Source organism: Heptranchias perlo, chromosome 8 (genome assembly GCF_035084215.1).
Source record: "Heptranchias perlo isolate sHepPer1 chromosome 8, sHepPer1.hap1, whole genome shotgun sequence".
Classification (NCBI taxonomy): Eukaryota; Metazoa; Chordata; class Chondrichthyes; order Hexanchiformes; family Hexanchidae; genus Heptranchias; species Heptranchias perlo.
Window position 1 is genome coordinate 20,535,334 of NC_090332.1, and position 26,071 is coordinate 20,561,404.

General features: G+C 41.4%; 1 protein-coding gene across 1 annotated transcript in view; it reads right to left on the minus strand.

Moving 5' to 3' along the window:
* The window catches only part of lrpprc (leucine-rich pentatricopeptide repeat containing), a 113,335-nt gene extending 96,838 nt beyond the window's left edge, over window positions 1-16,497 (minus strand). The window contains exons 1-5 of the mRNA XM_067988772.1: window positions 16,326-16,497; window positions 11,190-11,401; window positions 5,832-5,954; window positions 3,365-3,486; window positions 2,791-2,849 (exon numbers count right to left, since the gene is read on the minus strand). Of these exons, the coding sequence (XP_067844873.1) occupies window positions 2,791-2,849; window positions 3,365-3,486; window positions 5,832-5,954; window positions 11,190-11,401; window positions 16,326-16,468 (659 nt within the window). The 5' untranslated portion in view covers window positions 16,469-16,497. The remainder of the gene's footprint in view (window positions 1-2,790; window positions 2,850-3,364; window positions 3,487-5,831; window positions 5,955-11,189; window positions 11,402-16,325) is intronic.
* Window positions 16,498-26,071: the final 9,574 nt, after the last annotated feature.

Below are 26,071 nucleotides of genomic sequence, written 5' to 3' on the forward strand. Positions count from 1 at the left end.
TTTTACATTACTGAAGTTCAGCAATTACTGTTTTTTCCAGTTTCCTAAATTTCCTCCAAAATTCAAATAATGATAAACTATTATGCATAAGTAAAAATTTAATTATCTTTGAAATGACATTGTTCAAATCAACGGGGCCAGAAATTGCTCCCGAAATAATGGAGGAGCTGAACAGCACTCTCCGTTTTTAATGGAGAATCGAAGGAGCATATTCTCCCGTTTGCACACGTGCACAAAAATGCAGAAATAGTGAACTTGTTTCTATTGGATTGCCTGCGATTTGACAGCTGCGAATTAAAGGGCCCTTGCACGCTACAATCATTGAAATCATTAAAAAAAAATCACAACTTGCTCACCTGCTCAGCTGGAAAGTAACTAATTACGCCACCAAAAGGTACACTTAAAAATACCAGGTCTAAACTAAGTTTTAAAAGCGCGGTTAGTCTTACTGACTGCAAAACAACTAAAAATTAAATTTTAAAAATGTGGAGTCACCTTATTTTAATTGCTTTTGGTCATTAAAAGAAAACTTACTTTAAAAAATTATTTTTTTAATTTTTAAAATTTTTCCCTTCTGTCTCTTTAATTTTACTCAATTATTTCTACGTTTTTTTTAATTAAAAAAATATTTTTTTTTATTTACAATGACTTCCAGAATACTAACTTAAAATGAATGAAGTCTGCTTGCCTGCTTGTGGGCGTGACTTCTCTTCCTGAGAAATTTTGTGGGCGTGTCTTCTATTCTCAGACATTTCCATGCGCATCAATTTACCCTGTTCAGAGGCTGGGTTGATAGCGCACAATTCTTTAAAAGTTCAAAATCAAGCAAGTCGATATCACAGAGCCCGTAGTAAGTATATTCATAAATTTAATTTGCAGGGTATTGCATTCAAAACTGGCGGCATATCTGAAGATGTTTAATTTCATGCTAAATTTTCAGAATTGTTTCCCCTCTGCTCCCTTCAAATCACTCAACCACATACCTACATTTCAACTAGATCTATAGGCTAGGTAAGCCATGGACTTCAACAACCATTGTTAATACTGTTCTGTGATTGTCTAATTGGTTCCTCTGGACAATGACCAGTGTGCCACGTTGCACAAGAGCAATTTTCTTTTTCTCCTGCTCAACACCCCACCCAAAATGCCCTGTCTCAATTCTACATGGAGCTTAATGTAGCAATCCACCCAAGGACCAATAAAATTCCAGAGAGTTTGTGGGATTTGAAAACACAACCACCTGGTTGGAAATTAAATGTTCAACCATTTAAGCTATCAATTAGCATTAAGACAATCCCAACATAGCAAAGGCGGCAACATATTTTTAGTCAGTTTTTTTTAAATCTTAGAATAGCTTGGACTAGTGATATCACTCTCGTTTGAGTCAGAAGTGACAGACACTTCAATACAGGAGTGCTGCATTGTCGGTAGTGCTGTCTTTTGGATGAGAGATTAAATTGAGGGCCTGTCTGCTTGTTCATGTGGACGCTAAAGATCCCATAGCACTATTCGAAGCGCAGCAGGGGAATTCTCCCTGTTGCCTGGCCAATATTTATCGCTCAATCAACACCTCCAAAAACATATTAACTGGTCATTAACTTCAATTGCTGCTTGTGGGACCTTGCTGTGTGTAAATTAGCTGTCATGTTTGCCTACAAATTAGTGACTACACTTCAAAAGCAATTTACTGGCTGTGAAGCACTCTGGGACATCCTGAGGATCTGAAAAGCGCAATATAAATCCAAATTCTTTCTTATAAAAATGGCCCCAAAAGCAATAGTGCAGTTTTAAGTACTGATATGCACAATGCCATTGTAAAAACAATTACATTTTTACTTCTGCATAATAGTTTATCATAATTATTTGAATTTTAGGGGGAATTCAGGAAACTAGAAAAAAAACTTCAGTAGAGTAAAATATGTATATTTTTAAAAAGCAACATTAAATCCCAGAATTCCTAACCAATTCCCTGAAGCCAGTAAGATACAACACTGATTTGACCAACCACTGTACTTAGCTTCAAATCTACAAAACCCTTGTATCTATTCTTATGTGTTTACTTAGAACATTAGACCTTTAGGGTGAAAAATACTTTTAGAAGAAAATACCTTAATAGAGAGAAGTGCCAAAAATGCACAACCCCTAGAATCTTAATAGAACTATTTCACTTTGGGGGTTAAACAGGATAAAAACCTTGTGTATCTTGATTAAAAAGTGTAGCAGAAGGGAGTTAAAACATTTAGTACAATTCCCACAAGACTTACTCAGGATTTGCAACAATTTGAACCTGAGCTGTGTTCTAGATGACATTCTGCATGAAGAGCATTGAGTTTTCATTTCCCACTTCAATACAATTGAAACTGTATTAATCTGTGTGCTTGAAACCCAAGGGCACACAGAAAACATGATCACAAATGGTAAACAGGAGGAAAAATTACATAAGAAATCGCAAACAAATGGCTTAAACTGCAATTAAAATATTTGAACCAGTTACCAAGTGAGACACAGTAGACATCCTTGAAGCCCCTTGAAGGTCTGTTCCCTGATGTATTTTTCAGCCTCTGCAACATTTGGGCTTTTCAGCATCAAGGACTGAGTACTTATGTATTCATAACTGATTTTTTAAAAATGTTTTAAGGTATGCTTCTTCATAATAAAAATACTTAAAATTACTCCTCAAACTTTGGTTCATTATTATGAGAACAAAACCAAACATTTATTAGCATTTCCTAGGTTATTAGCATTTCCACAGTCATTATAGAACATTAAGAATCATTTTAAAATCCATACCTTGCACCATCAATATCTCCTTCATTACAATATGCTGCTATCAATCTCTGGAAGGTAACCTGTTTATTGAGGGGGGGAAAAAAAAATTTTGCACAAATTCAACATTCCCAAGTATTTGCTTCGTTTCATTTGCAAAAAATGTACCTGTTTGCTTACTGGTTCTCAAATATACACAAAGAATAAATAAGTTAGTAAATAAAAAATATCTGTACATGCAATTTCATCTACAAAATCAAAATAAATTACTCAAAATATGTAGAGTTTGTTTTTTTTTAAAAGAAAAAGTATGAAAATCAATTTGGTTTCATCCCAAAAGGAAAAATATATGTTTTAAGAAAACTGAGTAGTAACATGTTTCTGTATTGGATCTGTGCAATTTAGGAGAGGGGGAGAATCTCCAGGCTCTAAACTTTACATGGGACAACTGCAATAACTGTTGTAAAATGTGACATTTAAGTGCACATTTCATGTTCTCTCAACATAGGAAACATTAAGAGTTTTAATCAAAATAGCAATTGTAAAATAGAGAAATAATAGATTTTGAAACTGCACACTAAATAGGGTAATAACTTACTCTGTTAGGTTGCACATCTGCAGATTCCATTTTTGCCAGAAAATCAGTTGGTGAAAATGTGTGCTCATTCTGAAGGTAGACTTTTAACAGTGCATTGTAATGGCTCACATCATAAGCAGCACCTAGGTATCAAAGATCATTGGTGAGAAGAAAATAACCAGCACACTTCAACTCAGTTACTGGCAAATACTCCATCTGCACAACTTGGAAGGTAAAAACGCTCTTCACCGTTGGAACTTAGGATCAAATTTAGCCCAAAATGATATAATCAAAACCTCTTGTCTACTAGCTGTAAAGGTCCTGCACCAAATGTATTTAGTCTATCCCAACCCAGTTCCTATTGGGCATAGATCCATTGCATAAAACTTACCATAATTCAGCACTAATTGGCAAACTCACTTCAAGGCTACAGGATCGCTCAGGTGGGAAATGGAGAAACATTTGGGGATGCTCCTCTAGGACAGAGGAGAGGGAGTTTTACTCTGGATGTAACTGTGCCACACCTGACCTGCATGCTTAAAATTAAAAGCACAGCATTCCCCAAACTAACATCCGTCACCTTAATGAGCACAAATTCACGAAAAAAAATTGAAAAGATAAAGACGATTAATTAAGCTCATTGTTCCCTCACAGCTCCAAGCAGTACCAAGTTAACTAAAGCTTAAATTCAGCTTGTTATATTCTATTATTTGGCAAACTATTAGTATAATGATGATATCGTGCATCACTTTATACATTGTCGTTAACAGATTCCAATTCTGAACATTTATCCTGACAATAAAGATGGCTAAATTTACTCTTTGTTTTAATGTGTCTTGGAACTCTACAGGTGCCATAGTCAGCGATAACTGCTGTGATCCTTTCAAGCAGAAGGTTAACATGCATCATGGTGCAACAGTCTCACACGTAGTTGGTAGCAATAGCTGAGTGTGCTTACTTATATCTTGCTGTCGAACTCACTTCAACCAAATACACTAATAAAGTGTTAAAAAGACTCAAGCCTTTCTAGTATTTTATACAAAACTTTCATTTCAAAACGTTTTGTCCTCATTAATAAAAAATATATACTATTAGCATAGCTGGCCTTTTGAGCTCATAATGTCTATGAAGGCAAAGGGTTAAATACTGATAATGTTAATAGTTACAGAAATTGCATAGTAAATGTGACCGTAATATGTTAGTGATTTATCCCCAGAATTTGAGACTAAACATCTTGTTGGCACAGTAGCTCAATAAAACATCATAAAATAACTATCACCTGACCATTTATTCAAGCCAAATCGAGGAAACGTGCTTGACGGTTATAAAGTTTACTTCTATGCCTTTACAGCAGTGCAGATGAATTATATAATCTATCTGCCACCTAGATTTTTCAAATTTTTTAAGAAGTGTTTATGAACATAGTAACTTGCCTGGAGCTACTGCCATTGTAGATAATAGTCACACAAAAGAAATGGAAGCAATCTTTTAGCTTACTTGCTCATACACCGTAAAACAGGATAAATTCACAGCATCAATCTTTCACATTTGTGAGATAATGAACAGACTTGTGACAATGGCAAATAGACTTTGTCACAACGATGCTTAACTGTTGTAAAACAGAATAAATCTGGAAGACTGTGATTTTCACTGGCTAAACATGGATAAGAATCACAAAAAAGGTGTATTGTGTTTAAAATTTAAGGTTTATTTGAGTACCAAAAAAAGTAAAGGAACATTGTGTGTTTGGGGTTATAAAACAACAGCAACGCTGAAACTCAACAAACATTTTCATGCACTAAGGAAGCGTCAAGTTAAACGCTGCTCTTTATTATATATTTCTTTTGATGGCTTCTTGATTTTGTCCCCTCATTAGAGACTCTGTTCACAATAAAGAAACTACAATGAGATCTCAATTATCTGCACATCAATTACCCGCCTTTCCAATTATCTGCCAGAATCTTTTGCTGGATAAAGCCTTATGCAAAACATTGCCTCAATGCATAGCATAGCCTGCTACTGCCAATCTCCTCCTCCACATTACGGTCACATTTATTACACAATTTCTATAACTGTTAACATCAGTATTTAACCCTTTGCCATCATAGGCATTTGAACTCAAAAAGCCAGCTATGCTCATAATATTCTTTTTATTAATGAGGACAAAACATTTTGAAAAGAAAGTGTCATGTAAAATGCGAGAAATGCTTGAGTGTTTTTAACACTTTATTGGTTATCTGGTCAAAGCAAGTTCTACAACAAAATAAATCAACCCTTCAGTCCAGGAAAAAATAAAGTCAATTATGTAATTTTACATTGCCTTCATTTGCATGCTGGGATGTTGCTGTACCATATGTGTACGATCAAACTTTGAGGACTCTTCATAATCTACTGTAAGCATCTGAGGAGACACCAACTATTTGTATTATCTATCAAGAGTGGCCCACTTCATTATGGCAGAGGAAAGAGACTCTACTCATGTCCATACCTAGCTCTTGCAGTTTATCCCAGATTCTGTGAGCCAAATTTGTTCTTTCTGGCAGTTGTATCTCTGGAAGTAGGGAACCACAGCTACGCAGCAGAAGCAAGGCTTGATTGCCACTTGGAAAGCCTGGTTTTAAAAAAATATATTTTTTACCTTAAAAAATACATTAAAAGATATAAAGAACGCACAACATTGTTGGGTTAGGTAGGGTGTATGGAAAACCCAACTAGAGTGACAACAGATAAAAGAACTAACAAATTCCCATCAGGTCAACATCACAAAGTGATCTAGATTCTACCTAGAACAGGGGTGCAAGCTCATATTTCTTTTTAAAGTTCTAGCTGTAGCACATACTGCACAGCACACCTGCAGTACACACTCTGACTCGGTGTCATTTTTTCCACCGTACAAGTTTGTGATATCACAGGTTACAAATGACAACTAAAGGAGTAAACAGGTCACTCAGAAAATACCTAGCATGTAATCCGTCACTGTCAACACAAAATAAACCCAAAGATTGAGTTATACATGAGTTATACACAAGTACTGTTTTCTAGATCAATTTCTATATACTGTATATTTTTCCTGTGGGAGACAGAAAAGGAAGAAAGAAGTAGTGGGTGGGTAGTTACTGTGCTCTCTAATGGTACTTAACCAGGCATGGTGCAACAAGATAATTGTATTCAGTCAGAAAATTCAAGTTTTTTTTAAATTCCAGACCAAAGTGTTCAAGGATGCCAATCCCCTTCAGATCTGCATTTTTTTTTGCACCTTCTCTTTCATATAAGACATGCAACTTCCCTGAGTAAGATTATACCCAGCAAGTTATTTTAGGTTCTGATGCAGACTTGAGACCATATGACAAGCCATTTGAGCGAAACACACAAAAAAACAGCTTATTACTGTACCACATCATAGCCTAATTTAAATAATTTCAAAAGGGAACTGGATAAGTACTTGAAAGGAAAAAAATTGCATGGCTACGGGGAAAGGGCGGGGGAGTGGGACTAGCTGGATTGCTCTTGCATAGAGCCAGCATGGACTCGATGGGCCAAATGGCCTTCTTCAATGCTGTAACCTTTCTATGATTCTAATTTCAACTTGAGAACAGTGGTACATGTAAAACAACTTCAAAAACATAAAACAGGCTTGGAACATCCCTTCAATCTCACTTAGTACTGATATAACTCCTTTCACTCCCAGTAATGCTAGCACATGGTCTGGCCAGACCACACCTTGAGTACCATGTCCAATTCTGGTCACAGACACAAGAGACTCAAGCTTTGGAGGCCGCTCAAAAGAGCCACAAGATCGATCCCTAGTGCCAAAGGACTGAGTTGTGAGGAAACAGTGGAAAAACTTGGATTTTTCAGCCTTGAAATTAGATGACTGAGAAGGGAGCTATATATGAAAGCAAACAATTATAGAAAATGTAAATCAGGAATTCTACTTCAAACTAAACCATGACAGTGGGCACAGATTAAAACTAGTAAAATGCAAATTTAGGGCTGATGTCGGGATGTTCATCACAAACAGCGATTAATATATATGGAATCATTTTAAAAACTGCTGAATGTTGTGATGGTGGGAAAGGCTAGAATCTTTCTGAATGGATGAGTTAAGATTGGCAAAATTGCCTTCCTCACCTGTACCTATCTCATGATCTTGCGAACACAAACTACTTTCGAACTGCAAAGTAACTATTATCCTGTGCAACTATTTGAAAAATGGCAGCGATGGAGCAAGGGCTGTCATCTAATCTCAAGATTTCAGATAACCTCAAGACTACAAACAAAAGAAGAACAACTCGAATTTGCATGGCATCTTTCACATCCTCATTGGCTGTGAAGCTCTTTGGAAGTAATTTTGAGGTGTTGTATTGTAGAGAAACAAATTAGGTCATCTGAGCCTTTCTGGCAGTGCTGGAGGATGTACACATAGCACCACAGTGGCCGCAGGTCTGATTTCCTTTCCTAAATCCGTGGAGTTTCCAGCCTCTGGCACACTTGCACACCTTCCTGCAGCCAGTTAACAATGGGCACCGGAGGAATTCTGGGAGTCATACACTATCCCACACATTCCTCCTCCTTCTACAATCCCAATGTGTTGAAATCAAGAGTCACTGTATAATCTCCGACATTAGCTGCTTTACCAGGATTTCAAAACTTTAGCACTCTTTACCTCCCTCAGTCTTCCCTTCCTTCTGCAAGCTTACGGTTTTTCAAACCCAAACTTGGCATCAACTAATCACTACCTCCTGACTTACTTCATCTTTTCTTTTACTCTTTTCAACTTTGGCAAAATCCTACACTATGGCTTTTGGTTTTCACTTGGGGGTTTCACAGGAACATAGGAATTGCTAGACGAGAAATGACCAAGGTCCATCGAGTTTGCCTTCTACCATCCTTGTAGTTGCATGATACAATTATAATGGAGCTGTTGACTAATCATAGCAATCAATCTCTATCAATTAGTCTACAACAGACAAAAATGACATGAGAAAAACCCACAGTGATGGAGAGCTTTGGGAACCTTCGGTCCAAAGTCACCTTTTTTTCTTCCCAAGCATGCTACACTTACCGCATGTCATGTCTCAAATTTTTTTTTTAAATTGTGCAGCCTTGAAACCAGTGCTTGATTCCCACGAGCAACTCCAAACTTTTCTCTGACACAGTGGCATCACAGAAGGAACATAACCGCCAAATCCATCAAAAATTATACTGCATTCAGCGTATGCTGGACAGCATTAACACAAAACACACTTGCAACACGATGACATCAATGGAAATACTACACACAAGTCCCATCACCGATCAATATTCACATTACTTTGGTGTACACCTTCTTCCTCCAAGCCCCAGCCTTAAACTGCTACTGAAAAGACATATAGTACAGCACGAACTGATCTTGCAGCAATATGAGAACAGTGAACAGGAGAGGTGAAGTAATGAGAAAGTTGAAAAGGATTATTTTATATGTATAGCATAAAAAAATTGTGTGTCAGAGATGTTGTTGCACACTGGAATACAGCACAGCATCATGGAAGAAGGTGACTTAGTTTCAGCCCCATCAAGTAGAGGTCATTCCCTGCTGGAGTGAGGAGTTACAGAAAAAAGGAAATCTAGTGATGGCTGGCATTACTGATCAGCTATGCACCTTCTAGTGACAGCCGTAGGCAGCACTGGCAGAGGTCTGGAAACTGGCCATTCACTTTGCCTCTACTGTCAAGAGGACTAGAAACTAGTGTCAAACTAGGAGGAAAACCAACCGTGCATGCCCTTCACCGGATGGTAAAACCAGTAATGCTGTGGTTGAGAAAACGTATTTTCCAGAAACCATCACTCCCTACCAAGTGTACCCCATTATATTTGACTCAGACATTAATTTTATTTTTTTTTGAAAAAATGAAGATTGGAGTCTTTAAGAACAACAATTATTCTATAATGGTCTTTCAGATTTGAAATGGATTCTTATGTGCTACCTTACTCACAGGAGCATAGGAACAGGAGTAGGCCGTTCAGTCTCTCGAACCTGTTCTGCCATTCAATTAGATCATGGCTGATCTGTATCTTAACTCCATCCTTGGTTCCAACACTTTAGTTCTGAAACCCTTAATACCCTTGCCTAACAAAAATCTACCAATCTCAGTTTTGAGATTTTCAACTGACCGAGCCTCAACAGCTTTTTGGGGGAGAGAGTTCCACATTTCCACTACCCTTTGTGTGAAGAAGTGCTTTCTGACATCACCCCTGAACAGCCTAGCTCTAATTTTAAGGTTATGCCCCCTTGTTCTGGACTCCCATCAGAGGAAAAAGGGTAGACAGAGAGAAACTATTAAATGCTTTAATAATTTAAACACTTCAATTAGATCACCCCTTAATCTTCTATATTCAAGCGGGTACAAGCCTTGTTTATGTAACATGGCCTCATAACTTAACCCTTTTAGCCCCTCAGATCTGAAGCATTTCCTAACCTAAGACACCATCATCAATGTATTAGTTTATCTGTTTAAATCACGATCTTACAGTGCCATCAATTTTCACATTATAACCAATAGTTTTTGAAGAAACGTTAGATAAACAGCTTGCAATTTGTGAAACCTTGTATTTCATGCTCTTCCCGCAAATTTTTATTGCACTTATTGAAATGAAAAAAAGAATCCGTTTTAAGCCACATCATGGGTTTTGCAGGCCAGTCATAAATATAAAGTCGAAGCTCCTTTCACTTCCTACCCCTCAACCTCCAATGAGCATGCCTAACTTCTAAAATCCAGATGATATATTTCTGTCTTCTATTGTAAGCATTTCCAATGGATGTAGAATCATTGAATTTTATAGCACAGGAGGCCGCCATTTTGCCAACGCACCTTTGCTGTCTCCTTGAAAGAGCTATCAACAGAACCATATCCCTGCCCTTTAAAATGTTTCTTTTCCAATTTATTCCAAATCTGATGTGGTAGGTTATGATATACCATGATTTTCACATCCTTTTATATATTTATTCTGCAACTCACTGTAATCGTAGGCTTTGTGCTTGGTCGAGTTGTGAAATTGATAGATGGTTTTATGCAACTGGGACAATTTATATTGTATAGGGGACAATAACATTTTCATTTTCACTATCCAAGATAACTCAGCAACCTGCAAAGTGCCAAAATGCAACTGGCATTAACGATATCAGAAGCGAACACCATCAAAAAAAGGTCAAAAATCTATACACTGTCAGTCACTGGATTATGGAGAATAATCCAATCTCAGGCTTCAACCGAAGAACTGCTGAGCCTCTCTACTCCAACCTTTTATGACATCATAGGAACCCTACCTTGATTAGATTGCTGCCCTACAATCCAGTAACCAGTAACCTATTTCCTCTATTTAAAGAACATGACAACTTATTTCAACTACACTCAACTCTCCACCAAGCGAACCAAAAATCGCATCATAGTTGGACCTGGTCACTACAAGGATGCAATCAAATCAAACTAAAAAAAAATTCAATCAATGGTTAAATAAAAACAGCCTTTGAAACAGTGTTTTTAGCCCACGTGGGACTGACCTAAATATGCGGATTCCAGCTCAAGCTCAAATAGGAGTATGGTAGAGACAGAGTAAACTAGGTAGGAATATTATTTAAATAATAAAAATCAAACATATACGTAATCATGTAAATCTTAAAATATGCGTAAGAGAAAAAGAGAACACTAAAAAGAGATTTTATAAATTTACTACAATTTTTTTTAAAGTAGATATTTAGCAATGACAGGAGGGGGAAAAGAACATCATGCAAACAGAAAGCAAACCTTTGTAAATGAGAAACCAGTTTTTAAAAATGTTACAAGCATAAATATGACGAAAACCAAACCTGTTCGACAGATGTCGTGAAAAACCTTAAGCAGCAGGGTTTTGGTGATGCGACCTGTTCTGCGAACAGAAGAGTCCAGTTTGTTCAAGGCCCAGTCAAATTGCAAGGCCTGCTTGGCCCGAACTGCTGGGCTTCCTTCATCTTTGGTAGGTGTCTTCTGCTCTGTGGCAACAGCACACAAGCGCACATTGCTGTTCAGAGATCTGGAAAAGCTAAAAATTATAAATAGCTTTAGTGGATTGCACACATTTACAAAAGTCACCATTACTACTGACAAACACATTCTAAATCAGAGAGGATCTCTTAATTCACAGGCAAACTGGAACATTAAATTGACAGCACACAAGAAACATTGGAGACCAACAGTCAAGCAGCAAATATTAACTCTGCAAGTTAACTTAGAAGTTTAAAATCGAGGCACTACCCAATGATTTAATGGATGATAGCACTGCCTGATGTAGTACTGAGTCATAGAGACAAGAAGCTCCCGGGTTCGATCGCTCATTGGTAGTCAGTTAGCTGATCCAGACAGGTCAGCAATAGGGGCACCAGAGTTGACCTCACCACCCTTTGACTCTACAGGTGTTCCTGTTTGCCATCTAATGATGACGACCAGAAAGTGCGCACGTAGATTTTGGGTGAAGACAGAATCAGACTCAGATGTGGTGTTTTCTATTGTCCAAAAGCTTACTGACGGTGTCTAAGCTCACATATAGCAACTTGAACCAAGTACATGAGGGAAACTGGCACTAATGGAACTGTATCTCAGCAAAAGTCAATGTTTCCAGGAGGGAAAAAGAGTTTTAAAAAGTAAAAACATCAAAATTTCCTCTTGTAACAGTACGGAATCACTGTTAGTGCTTCAGTTCCATAGAGAAAGCCAAATTATACCAATTAAAGTAGGCATGTTTGTTCCAAACCTATGCATGTCAGGATCTTTCCCCTCATTTAAATAGCACCCCTTACTCTGGTAGAAGGTCTTTGCAGTCTGCAGGTGGAAGAAGGATTCCGAGCAGGAGAAAGTAAAGCTGTTGGCGAAGGGGAAAGATTGAAAGTACATTCAAACAGATGGGCAGTCAGCCACCTGAGGTTTTTAAGATGCTTCTGAAGGAGATAAGAAAGGTAGCAAGGGGAACTGATTTAGGGACAGAGTTGCAAACAGCAGTGTGTAATGATTGACAGGTGGCCCCCAATGTTGGCAGTGCAGGCAACAGAAGGTGTGCACTGGGATATTTAGCATGCACTGGGATATACAGCGTGCTCTGGGACATAAAGCTGGAGAAGATTATAAATAGCAGAGACCATGAAGGAATTTGAAAAAGATGAGGATCTTGAAGTTGATGCTTTAGGGTCAAGGAACCAGTGGAGCTGAACAAGGACAGGGGTGTGCCTAAATGGGAAGATTTCTGCATTTCATCTCATATAGTTCTGAAATAGCACGAGTTAAAATGGAAACTGTGTCCTTATCCAGTTTCAAAGTGGAACCCAGAGATAACTTTCTACAGGACCAAGCCAGGTTGATTTGATCCTGAAAGTCAGGATACAAGGGGTTTGTTCTAGCTCTAATAAAATTATAGATGATCAAACCATTAGCAGTAATACAAGACCTGGACAAACGAGCAACTGCTCATTTGCATGGCATGCAATAGCCCCAACCATTGTGTCACTGATTACAGATGATTGACAGCTCTGTCCTCCAAGGCCTTTGGACTGAGATAAGTACTGGAGATTTCTGTCACTTATTAATTCTGGTTAGAGATCCGAACTCTGTGGATGAACTGAGATTCATACCAAAATGCAGAAATCTTCCCCTTCGGCACACCCCTATCCTTGCTAATGGACAGTACTGGAGAATGCCAACGTCAGCCTAGGCTCAGTGCTTCAGGAATATGTTCTGAAGGGGTAAAAGACGGTTTTCCACATTTTTTCTTCAATGGTGGCAAAATCCTGATGCAGATTGAGTAGTGGCTTTTGGGCCATTTGTTGGAACAGTTGTTATTCATGGCTCAGAACTCCGACACATGCAATGGAAGGATTTCCTCAGGCCCATATTATAGCATGAAGGTGTACCAAAAGCTTTCACCCAAACGCTGTGTTTTAAACTTGTGAATTGATTCTATTTTTATTATTTGTAAGTACTGTACTGTCAGTTATCTTGCAGTGTCTTACTGCTTCTTTGTACTTCAACCTGTAAATAGACTTATTCGTACTAGTCAGACATATTTTCCACTTTTCAAAATCAAGAGAATGTGGTGAGCATCCCAGGTGATCTCCACTGTTCAATACCTTGCAGTTTTGGGGCAATTGTTAATTGTGGGCATGTCAGCCCATTCATAGCAGGTATAAAGATACAATTTTCATTTTGTACAACATTCGCTCTACTTATGGGAACCATTTTGCCATGAGCATAAGCTAAAAGTGTTGGAGAAACCTTGAATTATAACAGGACATTCTGGGTTAATTCTCTCGAGTGGGCAGAATAAGGTTTTTATGACCTTGCACCATGAAAACTACTCAGTATTTACTTGATGGTCTGCGCTGCTTGAGGACAGCATTTTTCAGTAATGTCCCCCACCAATTCAAAATGTCTCCCATGAACACTTACAGCAGAGCTATTTTTACTGATATTGACAATGGGAAAAATTACAACTCAATTTCCTTCCCCTTGTCAAATCTTTCACACAGCTCTATCTGCAACAGCTTTTTCTGGAGACAAATATTTCTTAAATGTGTCCATGCATGAAGTGTTCTAATCTCAGCAAACTATTGATGTATTTACCCTCACAGGCTTTTCCAATTTAATCTTCTTGAGTCAGCAGCTGAAATAATTGTAACCAAGTCTGTAAATCCAACAGTGTTTTTAGTCATCAGGAATCCAATCCAAAATTAATCTGCCCTTCGAAATATTTTCTCTCATTCCTGCAGCATCCAACTTAATAAATGTTGAAATGTCATCCGACCCATCACCCATCATCCTCAACTAAGTATCGCCCATCATCCTCAACTACTTCAATGTGGGGTGTCCTGATTAGTTCCTTATTCAAAATCGGCTACTACTATTCTCTCTACTAGAGGGACAGAAGGAAAAAAGATTGGCTCATAACTTAGTTATTTTAGAGTGTTGAGCAGATTAATGGGAGGGAAGTCTATAAGGATAAAAAATATAGAAAAGCTTATTGGGATTGAAATCATGCATGACCAGCCTGAAGTGAAGTAGCACTGATCTGATCCCAAAGGATCATCCTCTGGACCCTACTGGATGGAGAAGTTCCCAATACATTGAAGTCTTAATTGGTTTTACACTGAAGTGCTGTTGAAAACACTATTTAATATAAAGTTCTGATCTCTGGAGGCCTAACAGTATGATGGATGGAGCAGAGATGGGCGATGTTGTGGAGGTGGATATAGCAAGTCTTGGTGATGGATAGGACATGGGAAGAGCTAGGATCACCCTGTTTACTCCAAGATTATCTAGCAATAAGTAGGAAGAATCTCAGCTCCCACTGACTGGTGTACCCCTTCAGGCTCCGTTAGGGAGTATGTTTGGTCGATAATTAATAGTACCCTTCACTGCCTGGCTCAAGCATCTGTTCTGGGTTGAATCTTGAACCCATAACCGTCTGACTCTGAGGTGAGGGTGCACTATCACCGAACCTACACAGACCAGCTTGAGCTGTGTTAAGACACCTTGACATTCAAGGCACATTCCAGGTTTACTTATCAACTGCTTAATCAGGTGTGCATGTAAGTGGCTGTCATGAAGTAACATGCCCACTGTGAGACTGATTCACTCTCTGGTACACTCAGTGACAACTTCCTTTTTGTTAAATATCCATCTCATAGCTCGGCCCCGGATCTTGCATATGGGCCAGGGGAAATCCTTCCATTGCATGTCCTATAAACCACAAATTTAATCTGCATTGGGACTTTGCCATCATTGAAGAAAATTGTAAAAGACCATTTATCACCCCTTCACAACTTAGTCCAGAGACCTGTGCCCAAACTGAAGTTGCTATCCTCCAGGACCCAAAGGTACTGATATGAATCAAAATTGCGACAGATACCCTTTAAATCTTCAATCAATACCTTCAAGATTCTCTCATACTAGGGTATAGTTTCATGGGCAGGAACAGCCCTGCGATGCCTTTCCCAAATGGTCATTCTTCATGTGTGTGCAAGAATTTGACCAAAGTGGAGTGGGAGGCAGGTGGAGGAGAAGCGGAAGAGGGATTGAAAAGGAGAGAGCGAGAGTGAGAGAAAGAGGGCGCAGTGGTGTGAGGGATGGCAAGGAGCTTGGCGGGATTAATCCCCAGTTGCCACGCTGGGTGGAAAAGTCAGCGAGAGAGGAGAATGGGGCAATTAGGGTTGCTGTTTATAAGGAGACAGCGATGAGTACCTCGATGGGCCCTTCGGAGAATGCCAAGAAAGGCACAGGCACCGTGGGCTTATCCAGAAGAAAGTCAAGCCCGAGACGGCAGCAGGAGAGTCGAGGAATAGTGAAAAGTTGGGGTAGGGACCAGAGGAGGGCAAAGTACCCAAAAGGAGAGAAACAAAAAGCAGCATGACTAGGTGACAGGAAGGGGAGGAGACAGAAGAGAAGGGCCAGAGAGAAGCAAAAAAAGGATATAGAAGTAATGGGCTCGGGTCATCTGGAGTGAGAAGAAAACCTGTCTTAATAATGAGCCGAGTCTATAATGGGAGATAAACGACCTTAATGTTTGAACGTTTACAATCCCTGCCCAACACCACACCCTGGATGTTGGCTGCACGACACGTGGGTCTCAAGGTCAGAGGGCTGTCTGTCGGGTATGACAATGTTGAGCAGAATCGCCCAGGTTACGGGGCCATCTTCATCTCAAAGGAAAATTAAACGATGTTTGATTTGTTCCCCCCACCATTTCCTTTATTTTAATTTTATTTATTTTATTTTTAAAGGGGGAAAAAAAGTGGCCGAGACTCATCCGGTTTGAAATTCCAGATTTGTGACTGATGTTTAACTTGAAGCCGCCACCGGTCCATGCCTGGGTCAGCCCACCGTCCATCCATCCATCCATCTGTAACCCGCCTCTGTCCCTGCGACACCGGGGACCGGACACCGGGCCTCTCCTCACTGACAAGCCACTGAGACGGACTCACCTGATCCACGCGCCGCTCGGACGGTGACGAGCGACGCCGTTACCGACCTCCCCGTGGCCCGGTGAGGAGCTGGGACCGAGGCGCAGAGAGCGAGCAACCGGCAGCCGCCTCACAAACCGCACCGACCTGACGAGCGCCGCCATGTTACGGGGGGAGAGGGAGGGACAGGACTGGGCAGGACCACGTGCTGTACAAAGGTCACAGCGCGAAACTAAGTGAGAACAGGGAGAGCATTTACATGTTATTACCTTAAAGGAGTCTAAAAAAGCATCAATTAAACTTCTAGGAACAGAATTTTGATGACGCCAAATTTTCTATAACATAATTTAAACATCTACAATCATATTACTTTAGATTTAAAATTGAATTATTCTTGAATTTCTGAATACTCCCCCATAAACTACTATTGGTAGAGACCGAAAGGATGGCCGGCTGAAAGTTTTCCCTGAGTGGTACAACTGGCGAGGTTAACTCTGGTTTATCTCAGGCTGCACAGTATAAGTAGGAGCATGTCCTTTAAATAAGGCACCAACGAACAGTAACCATAGGAACCAGGGATGCTGCCTTCTCAACTTATTTTTGCGCAGCCACTCACCTTATAAGGTGGGACTCGCTTTTTAGTGTCAGACAGATGGGATGTGTTAACTCTAAAATACTGCGGATGCTGGAAATCCGAAATAAAAATAAAAACAGATAATGTTGGAAATACTCAGCAGGTCAGGCAGCATCTGTGGAGAAAGGAACAGAATTAACGTTTCAGGTCGATGACCTTTCGTCAGAACTGGAAGAAGTTAAGGATTTAACAGTTTTTAAGCAAGTACAGAGGCAGGGAAAAAGAGGGAGGGGAGGAAAGAACAAAAGGGAAGGTCTGTGATCGGGCAAGAGTGATTAAATGACAAAAGATGATGGTGTAAGGGAAGGACGGTGGTAATGAGATACATGAAGAAACAAAAGATGGGTGGAGGGCACAATTTCAAAATTTGCAGATGACACAAAACTTGGAAGGGTAGTAAACAGTGAGGAGGATAGTAATAGACTTCAAGAGGATTATAGACAGGCTGGTGGAATGGGTGGACACATGGCAGATGAAATTTAATGCTGAGAAGTACGAAGTGATACATTTCGGTAGAAAAATTAGGAGAGGCAATATAAACTAGAGGGCACAATTTAACGGAGGTGCAGGAACAGAGAGACCCTGGGGTATATGTGCACAGGTCGTTGAAGGTGACAGGACAGATTGGGTTCCGCCAGGACCACTCGGCTCCAGACCTCATTACAGCCTTGGTCCAAACATGGACAAAAGAGCTGCATTGCAGAGGTGAGGTGAGAGTGACTGCCCTTGACATCAAGACAGCATTTGACCGAGTGTGGCACCAAGGAACCCTAGTAAAATTGAAGTCAATGGGAATCAGGGGGAAAACTCTCCAGTGGCTGGAGTCATACCTAGCACAAAGGAAGATGATAGTGGTTGTTGGAGGCCAATCATCTCAGCCCCAGGACATTGCTGCAGGCGTTCCTCAGGGCAGTGTCCTAGGCCCAACCATCTTCAGCTGCTTCATCAAGGACCTTCCCTCCATCATAAGGTCAGAAATGGGTATGTTCGCTGATGATTGCACAGTATTCAGTTCCATTCGCAACCCCTCAGATAATGAAGCAGTCCATGCCCGCATGCAGCAAGACCTGGACAACATCCAGGTTTCGGCTGATAAGTGGCAAGTAACATTCGCGCCAGACAAGTGCCAGGCAATGACCATCTCCAACAAGAGAAAGTCTAACCACCTCCCCTTGACATTCAACGGCATTACCATCGCCGAATCCCCCACCATCAACATCTTGGGGGTCACCATCAACTAGAAACTTAACTGGACCAGCCACATAAATACTGTGGCTACAAGAGCAGGTCAGAGGCTGGGTATTCTGCGGCGAGTGACTCATCTCCTGACTCCCCAAAGCCTTTCCACCATCTACAAGGCACAAGTCAGGAGTGTGATGGAATACTCTCCACTTGCCTGATGAGTGCAGCTCCAACAACACTCAAGAAGCTCGACACCATCCAGGACAAAGCAGCCCGCTTGATTGGCACCCCATCCACCACCCCAAACATTCACTCCCTTCACCACTGGTGCACCGTGGCTGCAGTATGTACCATCCACAGGATGCACTGCAGCAACTCGCCAAGGCTTCGTCGACAGCACCTCCCAAACCCGCGACCTCTACCACCTAGAAGGACAAGAGCAGCAGGCACATGGGAACACCACCACCTGCACGTTCCCCTCCAAGTCACACACCATCCCAACTTGGAAATATATCACCGTTCCTTCATCGTCACTGGGTCAAAATCCTGGCACTCCCTACCTAACAGCACTGTGGGAGAACCTTCACCACACGGACTGCAGCAGTTCAAGGCGGCGGCTCATCACCACCTTCTCAAGGGCAATTAGTGATGGGCAATAAATGCTGGCCTTGCCAGTGATGCCCACATTCCATGAACGAATAAAAAAAAAGGTTGAGAAAGTGGTTAAAAAAGCATACGGGATCTTGGGCTTTATAAATAGAGGCATAGAGTACAAAAGCAAGGAGGTTATAAAACACTGGTTTGGCCACAACTGGAGCATTGCGTCCAATTCTGGGCACTGCACTATAGAAAGGATGTGAAGGCCTTAGAGAGGGTGCAGAAAAGATTTACTAGAATGGTTCCAGTGATGAGGGACTTCAGTTACGTGGGTAGACTGGAGAAGTTGGGGTTGCTCTCCTTACAGCAGAGAAGGTTGAGAGGAGATTTGATAGAGGTGTTCAAAATCATGAGGGGTCCAGACAGAGTAGATAGAGAGAAACTGATCCCGTTGGTGGAAGGGTCGAGAACCAGAGGGCACAGATTTAAGGTGATTGGCAAAAGAACCAAAGGCGACATGAGGAAATATTTTTTTACGCAGCGAGTGGTTATGATCTGGAATGCACTGTCTGAAAGAGTGGTGGAGGCAGATTCAATCGTGGCTTTCAAAAGGGAATTGGATAAGTACCTGAAGGAAAAAAACTTGCAAGGGCTACAGGGAAAGGGCAGGGGAGACGGACTAGCTGGATTGTTCTTGCAGAGAACCAGCACGGCCCCGACAGGCTGAATGGTCTCCTTCTGTGCTGTAACCGTTCTATGATTCTAGAGGAGCTGTACGTGGCAACAGCAGAACTATTACCAGCACCTGCTGTCCAAAAAAAGGGGAGCAGTGGTTATAGTCTGAAGTTATTGAAATCAATGTTGAGTCTGAAAGGTTGGAAGTTGCCTAATCGAAAGATGAGGTTCTGTTCCTCGAGCTTCCGTTGAGCTTCATTGTTCATTGGAACAGTGTAGGAGGCCGAGGACAGAGAAGTCAGAGTGGGAGTGGGATGGAGAATTCAAATGGCAAGCGACCGGCAGGTCAGTGTCACGATTGCGGACTGAATGGAGGTGTTCAGCGAAGCGATCACCCAATCTGCGTTTGGTCTCCCCAGTGTAGAGGAGACTGCATTGTGAGCAACGAATACAGTATACTAAATTGAAAGAAATATAAGTAAATCACTGTTTCACCTGGAAGGAGTGCTTGGGGCCCTGGATGGTGGGAAGGGAGGAGGTGAAAAGGCAGGTGTAGCATCTCCTGCGCTTGAACGGAAAGGTGCCTTAGGAAGGGTAACGAGGTTGAGGATGATGGAAGAGTGGACCAGGGTGTCCCGGAGGGAACGGCCCCTTCAGAATACTGAAAGGGAGGGGAGGGGAAGATGTGTTTGATGGTGGGATATATTGTCTACCATCCTCTCCTGAAGACACTGTGTCTTCGTCTCTCCTCTCTTTTTGGACAGAAGATTTGCGTTGGAAGGACCAATTTCAGGCCATCTCCCCCTGAAGTTCACTGGTTATCAAATTGGAAGCAGGCGACTTCCAAGTGTCCAGCACGCCCGCCTGAAACATGTGTAAGGTGCCTTGACTATGCAAATCAGAACCCCAACGCCTGTTTTTGTTACCTCCATACTCGACTATTCCAATGCTCTCTTAACCGGCCTCCCATCTTCCACCCTCCATAAACTTGAGCTCATCCAAAACTCTGCTACCCGTATCCTTTCTCGCACTAAGTTCCGTTCATCCATCACCACTGTGCTTGCTGACCTACATTGGCACCAGTCCCCGAATGCCTCCATTTTAAAATTTTCAGCCTTGTGTTCAAATCCCTCCATGGCCTTGTCCCTCCCTATCTCTGTAACCTCCTCCAGCCCTACATCCATCCAAGAACTCTGTGTCCCTCCAACTCTGGCCTCTTGTGTATTCCCCACTTCCATTACCCCACCATTGGCAGCCATGCCTTCTACTGTCTGGGCACTGAGCTTTGGAATTCCCTCCCTAAATCTCTCTACCTTTCTCTCCTCATTCGAGACCCTCCTTAAAACCTACCTCTTTGATCAAGTTTTTGGTCACCTGTCCTAATGTCTCCTTTGGTTCTGGGTCAATTTTTGTCTGATTACGCTCCTGTGAAGGGCCGTGGGACGTTTTACTACGTTAAAGGTGCTATATGTTTACATGTTGTTGTTGTTGTTTTAGGACTCTGCTTGAAATTCATCAAGATCATGAGCCATGCATGCGCCACTCAAATTTTCTGGGTCTTCAGTGGCTACAAAAAGGTAAGTAACTTCTTTATACTTTAATTTCTGTAGAGCCAGGAGAAGCAGGAGTACAGGTCTGCTGCTAGCCCAGGCTCGCCCCGCCCCCAGCAACTTAATTTCCTCAAGTACCTACTGGTCAAGAACCAAGTTAGGGCAATCAAAGGATAATAACTTCATTAACAAAGCAGCACCAGACTACCTTATTTCATGCTACAATAATAGGTTGAACTCCCAGCATACTACAGTAAAGTTACTTCACGCAATGTCATACATCCTTACACTATACAAAGTTATATATCGTTCAGTACAATCTATTGCTTTATTTCCAGTACCTGCTTGTCTCAACTCCATAGACTATATCTACTACTGATGCATTATGACCAAGTTGGTTGTTGGAATATTCCTCAAATGTGGACATGTCTGGGAGGGCTGTTCAAGCTGGCTTCTTCAGACTCATGTGTGTCTCTTTCTCTCCTGGCTGCTGACTGCCAACCAAAGAGAAGAGGGAGAGGAGCGAACCATGGGCAAACACTGACAACCCTAATCCCAGGAAAGAAATTAGTTCGGAACTGTTAATGCACTTGTGAGACCTTTTCCTCCCTAAAACTAATGTGAAATTCTGCAAGACTAAATGCAAACATGTCTGACTTATGCTATAGCAATTCTATTGGTTTGGTCTTTGACAGTATATGAGTCCATTATCTGTTACTTCACAATAAAATGCACTGTTCTGCATCAAAACCTGTTTACTCCTGCAAAGAAAAAACAATCGATGGAGGATTGCAGGACTGTCAGTTGCCCTTCTAACGATGGAGTATATGTGAGTGCTGTGCTTCTTCTCCGATAGAAGACTGCACTGCTTTCCAGCATGCTGAGGGTGGTGCTATGGCTTTAACTTTGCTTTAACCAGATGGCCATCACAAGAACTGCACGTTAATTGTAACTGTCTATGAGGTATGTCTTATAGACTAATCTAACAAGCGCTCCATCAGGTTTTTTTGAAGTAATTATTACTTCACGCATGGGTCGAAGGGTAATAATATGGCGCCAGGAAGAACATGGAATATACACAGCATAGTTATGTCACTGTTAAATGTAATAGCTTTTAATATATCTTGATCATGATTTAAAAACCACTTTAATCCCTTACTGCTGCCTAGTAATCACTCAGAGGTAGCCAATTTTTACTCCCTCTGTCCATCTCTGGCTCATTCTCACAATCACTCTCTTGAACTTTATCCTGTCTTTCCTTCTTTTGAAGTGCAGTCACCATTGTTATGTGAGCAAATGTGGCAGCCAATTTACATACAGTGAGGTAACACAAATGACAAATGAGATAAATGACTAGGTAATCTGTTTTGGTGGCATCGGTTAAGGGATAAATGTTGTCCAGAACACCGAAAAACTCTCTTGTCGTTAAACAGGGCTATGGGATCTTTTACATCCAACTTAACACAACCTCTGTTTAATGTCTTATTCAAAAGACAGAGCCTCTGATAATACAGCACTCCATCAATACTGCTCTGAAGTGTCAGTCTAGATTATGTGCTCAAATCGTGGTGAATATAAGAAGCACAGAACCACCATCTACAGATATCTGGATTGTTAAATAGCTATGTGTCTAATAAGTCATCTGTGATGTAGTGGGGGGTGAGCTTCAAGATATTTAATACGAATCACTGTTTGGCTTCAGAATACTGGGCTAGTGAAGGGGAAAAATATCTAGGATTCCTACTCCTGATTCCTGGGAAGTAGAGTGGTCATGTAGGTGAGGTATTGGAGGGTTGCTGGTGCCTATGAAACCATACACCAACAAATATAAATGCCTTCAGGAGGAGAGAAAATAGGAAAAAGAAGAGTCAGGAATCTCCTTTTTCTTTATAATGCACTGGGGAATGGAACTATGAGGCAGATTGGGACTGTATCACTGGACATGTCAGATGGAAATGTGTGGAACTGACAATACATAGGTTGACTGTACCTTGACAGACTTCACAGGCACTATAGTCACTCATGTAAACACCTCAGGCTAAATTGTATTCCTGAGGCTTGCATTGTCGTGGGCATCAATGTCTTCTGTTTCATGTCTTCTGTTCAGCCATTAAAGAAACTATTTCCAGCATGCTTACAGACTCGGGAGAGAGGGCTCAGAGGCCATTTCTTCCCATGGTCATGTACAGGGTGCACTGCATGCTACACAGCAGTGTCTAGCCACATGGACACTACTAGGTCCTACTGGAAACAGTTAAAAACAAAGTGAAAAATACATTTAAAATGTTAGATTTGTATACATGTAGAAAAAAATGGAATCCCATTCTACGTATTGATCACTAAGTGAAGGGATCTGGGTCACTGCTTGTGATTCCCCATATAGTGAGATCTTGAATTCAGTCATGCTCGAAGGAGGGTGGGCATGTCTCCACAGGAAGAAGGGGGGAAAAGTACAGGACCAAAAGCTTTATTGAAAAGTTCTTTTTTTAATGGGGCCCTTTCATTTACTATATAGGAGCTGGGATTACCTTGCCTCCTAAAAGCATTCCTTTGATTCCTTTTGCTGGAGAGCAACTGTATTGAATTCCAGCTCGGTCACCATCCCACTGCCAGGAAAAACCATGACTAGAAACCAATTAGTAAATGGAGTCTACCAAGGTTTCTGGGCCAGCCCATGAGTGCCACTGAGCTAAAGTAATACATGTAGGTAGAACTGGTGAATAATCAGGAAAAAATCTGACTTTAAAATGTATTGACGTTTAAACTGATGTTGGGCAATCTCATGTAAACAGCCATAGAGAGCCCCGGTCGGCAAGATCAGAATAAGTGTGATTAATAACAGTGAATACAAGGCAAAGCAGGGAAAATTGCTGACAAAGTATTATAAACACACGCCATATGGAGAAAATAAACCGTAAATTGTATGGAAATTGCAGCAAGTGTCAATAGATTAGTCATGATTCCAGGCACATTTCAATGATAAGAGGCCATTTATGAATAATTTAAATAATAATGAGAATGGGGATTTGTAAGTTGGCATCGTTAAAAGGCAAGGTTTGTTTTTCTGTAGTTATTTTGCATTTTATGGAAGCCAACAGTTGAAGCTAGGTCTAGTTTTCCAAGTATGAACAAGATGACCTGGGACAGGCTTTAATAATAAATTAATCTGCAGAAAGGTTATGGGAAAAAATTAGAAAATTCAAGTTATAAGGCAAAATTAGCAGGTAGCACTTTCACTTGGAGAAGTGTTAGGTAATGGCATCCCTACTGCTGGCTTGCTTGGTCTCTGTCAGTGAGTTTACATCAATCACATGTTTCCTCGTGTTATGATTGGCTGAGGATTACATCACTGTTTGAGCCAGGTTACTGTTGATATACCTCCACTGGTATACTGGATCTGTTGGTGTGCACTACCAATTACCAAGGCCACTATTCACCTCCACTAGACCCCTGAACCATCCTAATGCTGGTTCATGGTCAATTCTCCACACTTCCTTGGCTCTCTATAGAGGAAAACCTCTAGCAGTGCACCCACTGATACTCTGCCTCTCAAACAGCTTCTAGACTCACTTGCCCTTCACACCTGTCTCTGAAGCTGGTCATTAATTAGCTGGTTCCCCAAGCGGACCACACCCTATCTACAAGTCAACTTCATCCCACCACGGGACCTCTGACTTTGGAACTCATTCTTATTGTCACTTCCCTATTCTCCATTTACAACATATCTATCGTAATCTTTTCCATGCCTATGTAACCAGAATTTCCTTTGTGTCCATTCACATGTACATTTTGGCTGCCACTCCAAACCCAAACCCATTACTTCTGTCTCCCTTTTTCTTTCTCTTCTCTTTACCCCTCTCGGGCTCTTCCCTCCTGTCTCCTCCCTTTCCTTTTACACAGTTATGCCTCCTTTCAGTTCTCCCCTCTCAGGTACTTACCCCCCACTCCCCCAAATCCCGACCCCAACCCTTCACTCTTCCTTTACCTTCCTACTCTCCTGCCGTCGTTCCAGTCTTGACTCCCTCCTGGATAAGCCCAGTGCTGCCCTCTATGCCTCGCTCGGCATTCTCTGAAGGGCCTATTGAGGCATTCATCGCTGCCTTCTTACGAGCATCAACCCCAACTGCCCTATCCCACTCTCTCACTAACCTTCCCAAACAGTTCGTCCAGTGGGGGCTAATTTTGCCAACCTCCTTCCCCTCCCACACCCCACGCAGTATTATCAGCAGATCAGCAATCACTGTCCTTCTCTGCATCTCTTTCCAGAATGTTTGTTTATTTGCGAATAAGGCCTTTGGCATTCATGATCTTATTGTGGAAGATTGCATTGACATCATGGCTTTGATAACACCTTTGCCCTTACTGAAGTCTCCCCACCTGGCTATACCTTCCACCACATGCTCTGCCCGAACTGCTGAGGTGGTGGCGTGGTCCTTATCACCAAATTACACCTATGTCTCTCCCCCTACTTCTCTGGCACTTTCTCCTCCTTCAAGCTCCTCACCTATGTTAGAGCAATAGTGTAGGTATTCAATCTCTAACCTGTTGCCGGCAATATGCCACTGACCTCGTCATTTGCCATGGCAAGAACAGAGTGCCTCCCCATGAGTTCTACTGCCTTCTCTTCATATGGCGCGAGGGGTTTAAAGGTGGGGATACCCCCTCCTGTGGCCTGCCTCTGGCAGGAATTGTGCCCCAATTTCTCCTGCAAGAAGGTAGAGTAAATGAGGGGAAGGCTAGCAGTTGAGGAGAGTCTGTCAAGTAGCATGGGAAGGTTGAAGTAAGAGATGTGGAAGTAATATCCTGTTAAAGTGGAAGAACGGGTTTTAGGGTTTCGCATGTAAGTAATTACTGTTAGGGGAGCTGGGTAGCCATAGTGCAAAATCCCAAATTAGAACCCCACTTAACCAGAGTGCAGTGTGACGGGCTATTTGTACAAGTGTTGCTTTAAGAGGGTGAAGAGTGTGAAGGTGCCCAGGGTGGGCAAGGATGGTGAGAGTGTCCAGTGTGTTCCCTTTCCTGCCCTGGTAAGCTCATTAAACTTCTTGCAGCAATGGTTGGAAGTCCTGGGGGTGAGAGAGTTGGCACTTAGTGCCACCTTCCTTCTGGTGACATGACTAACATTCCTA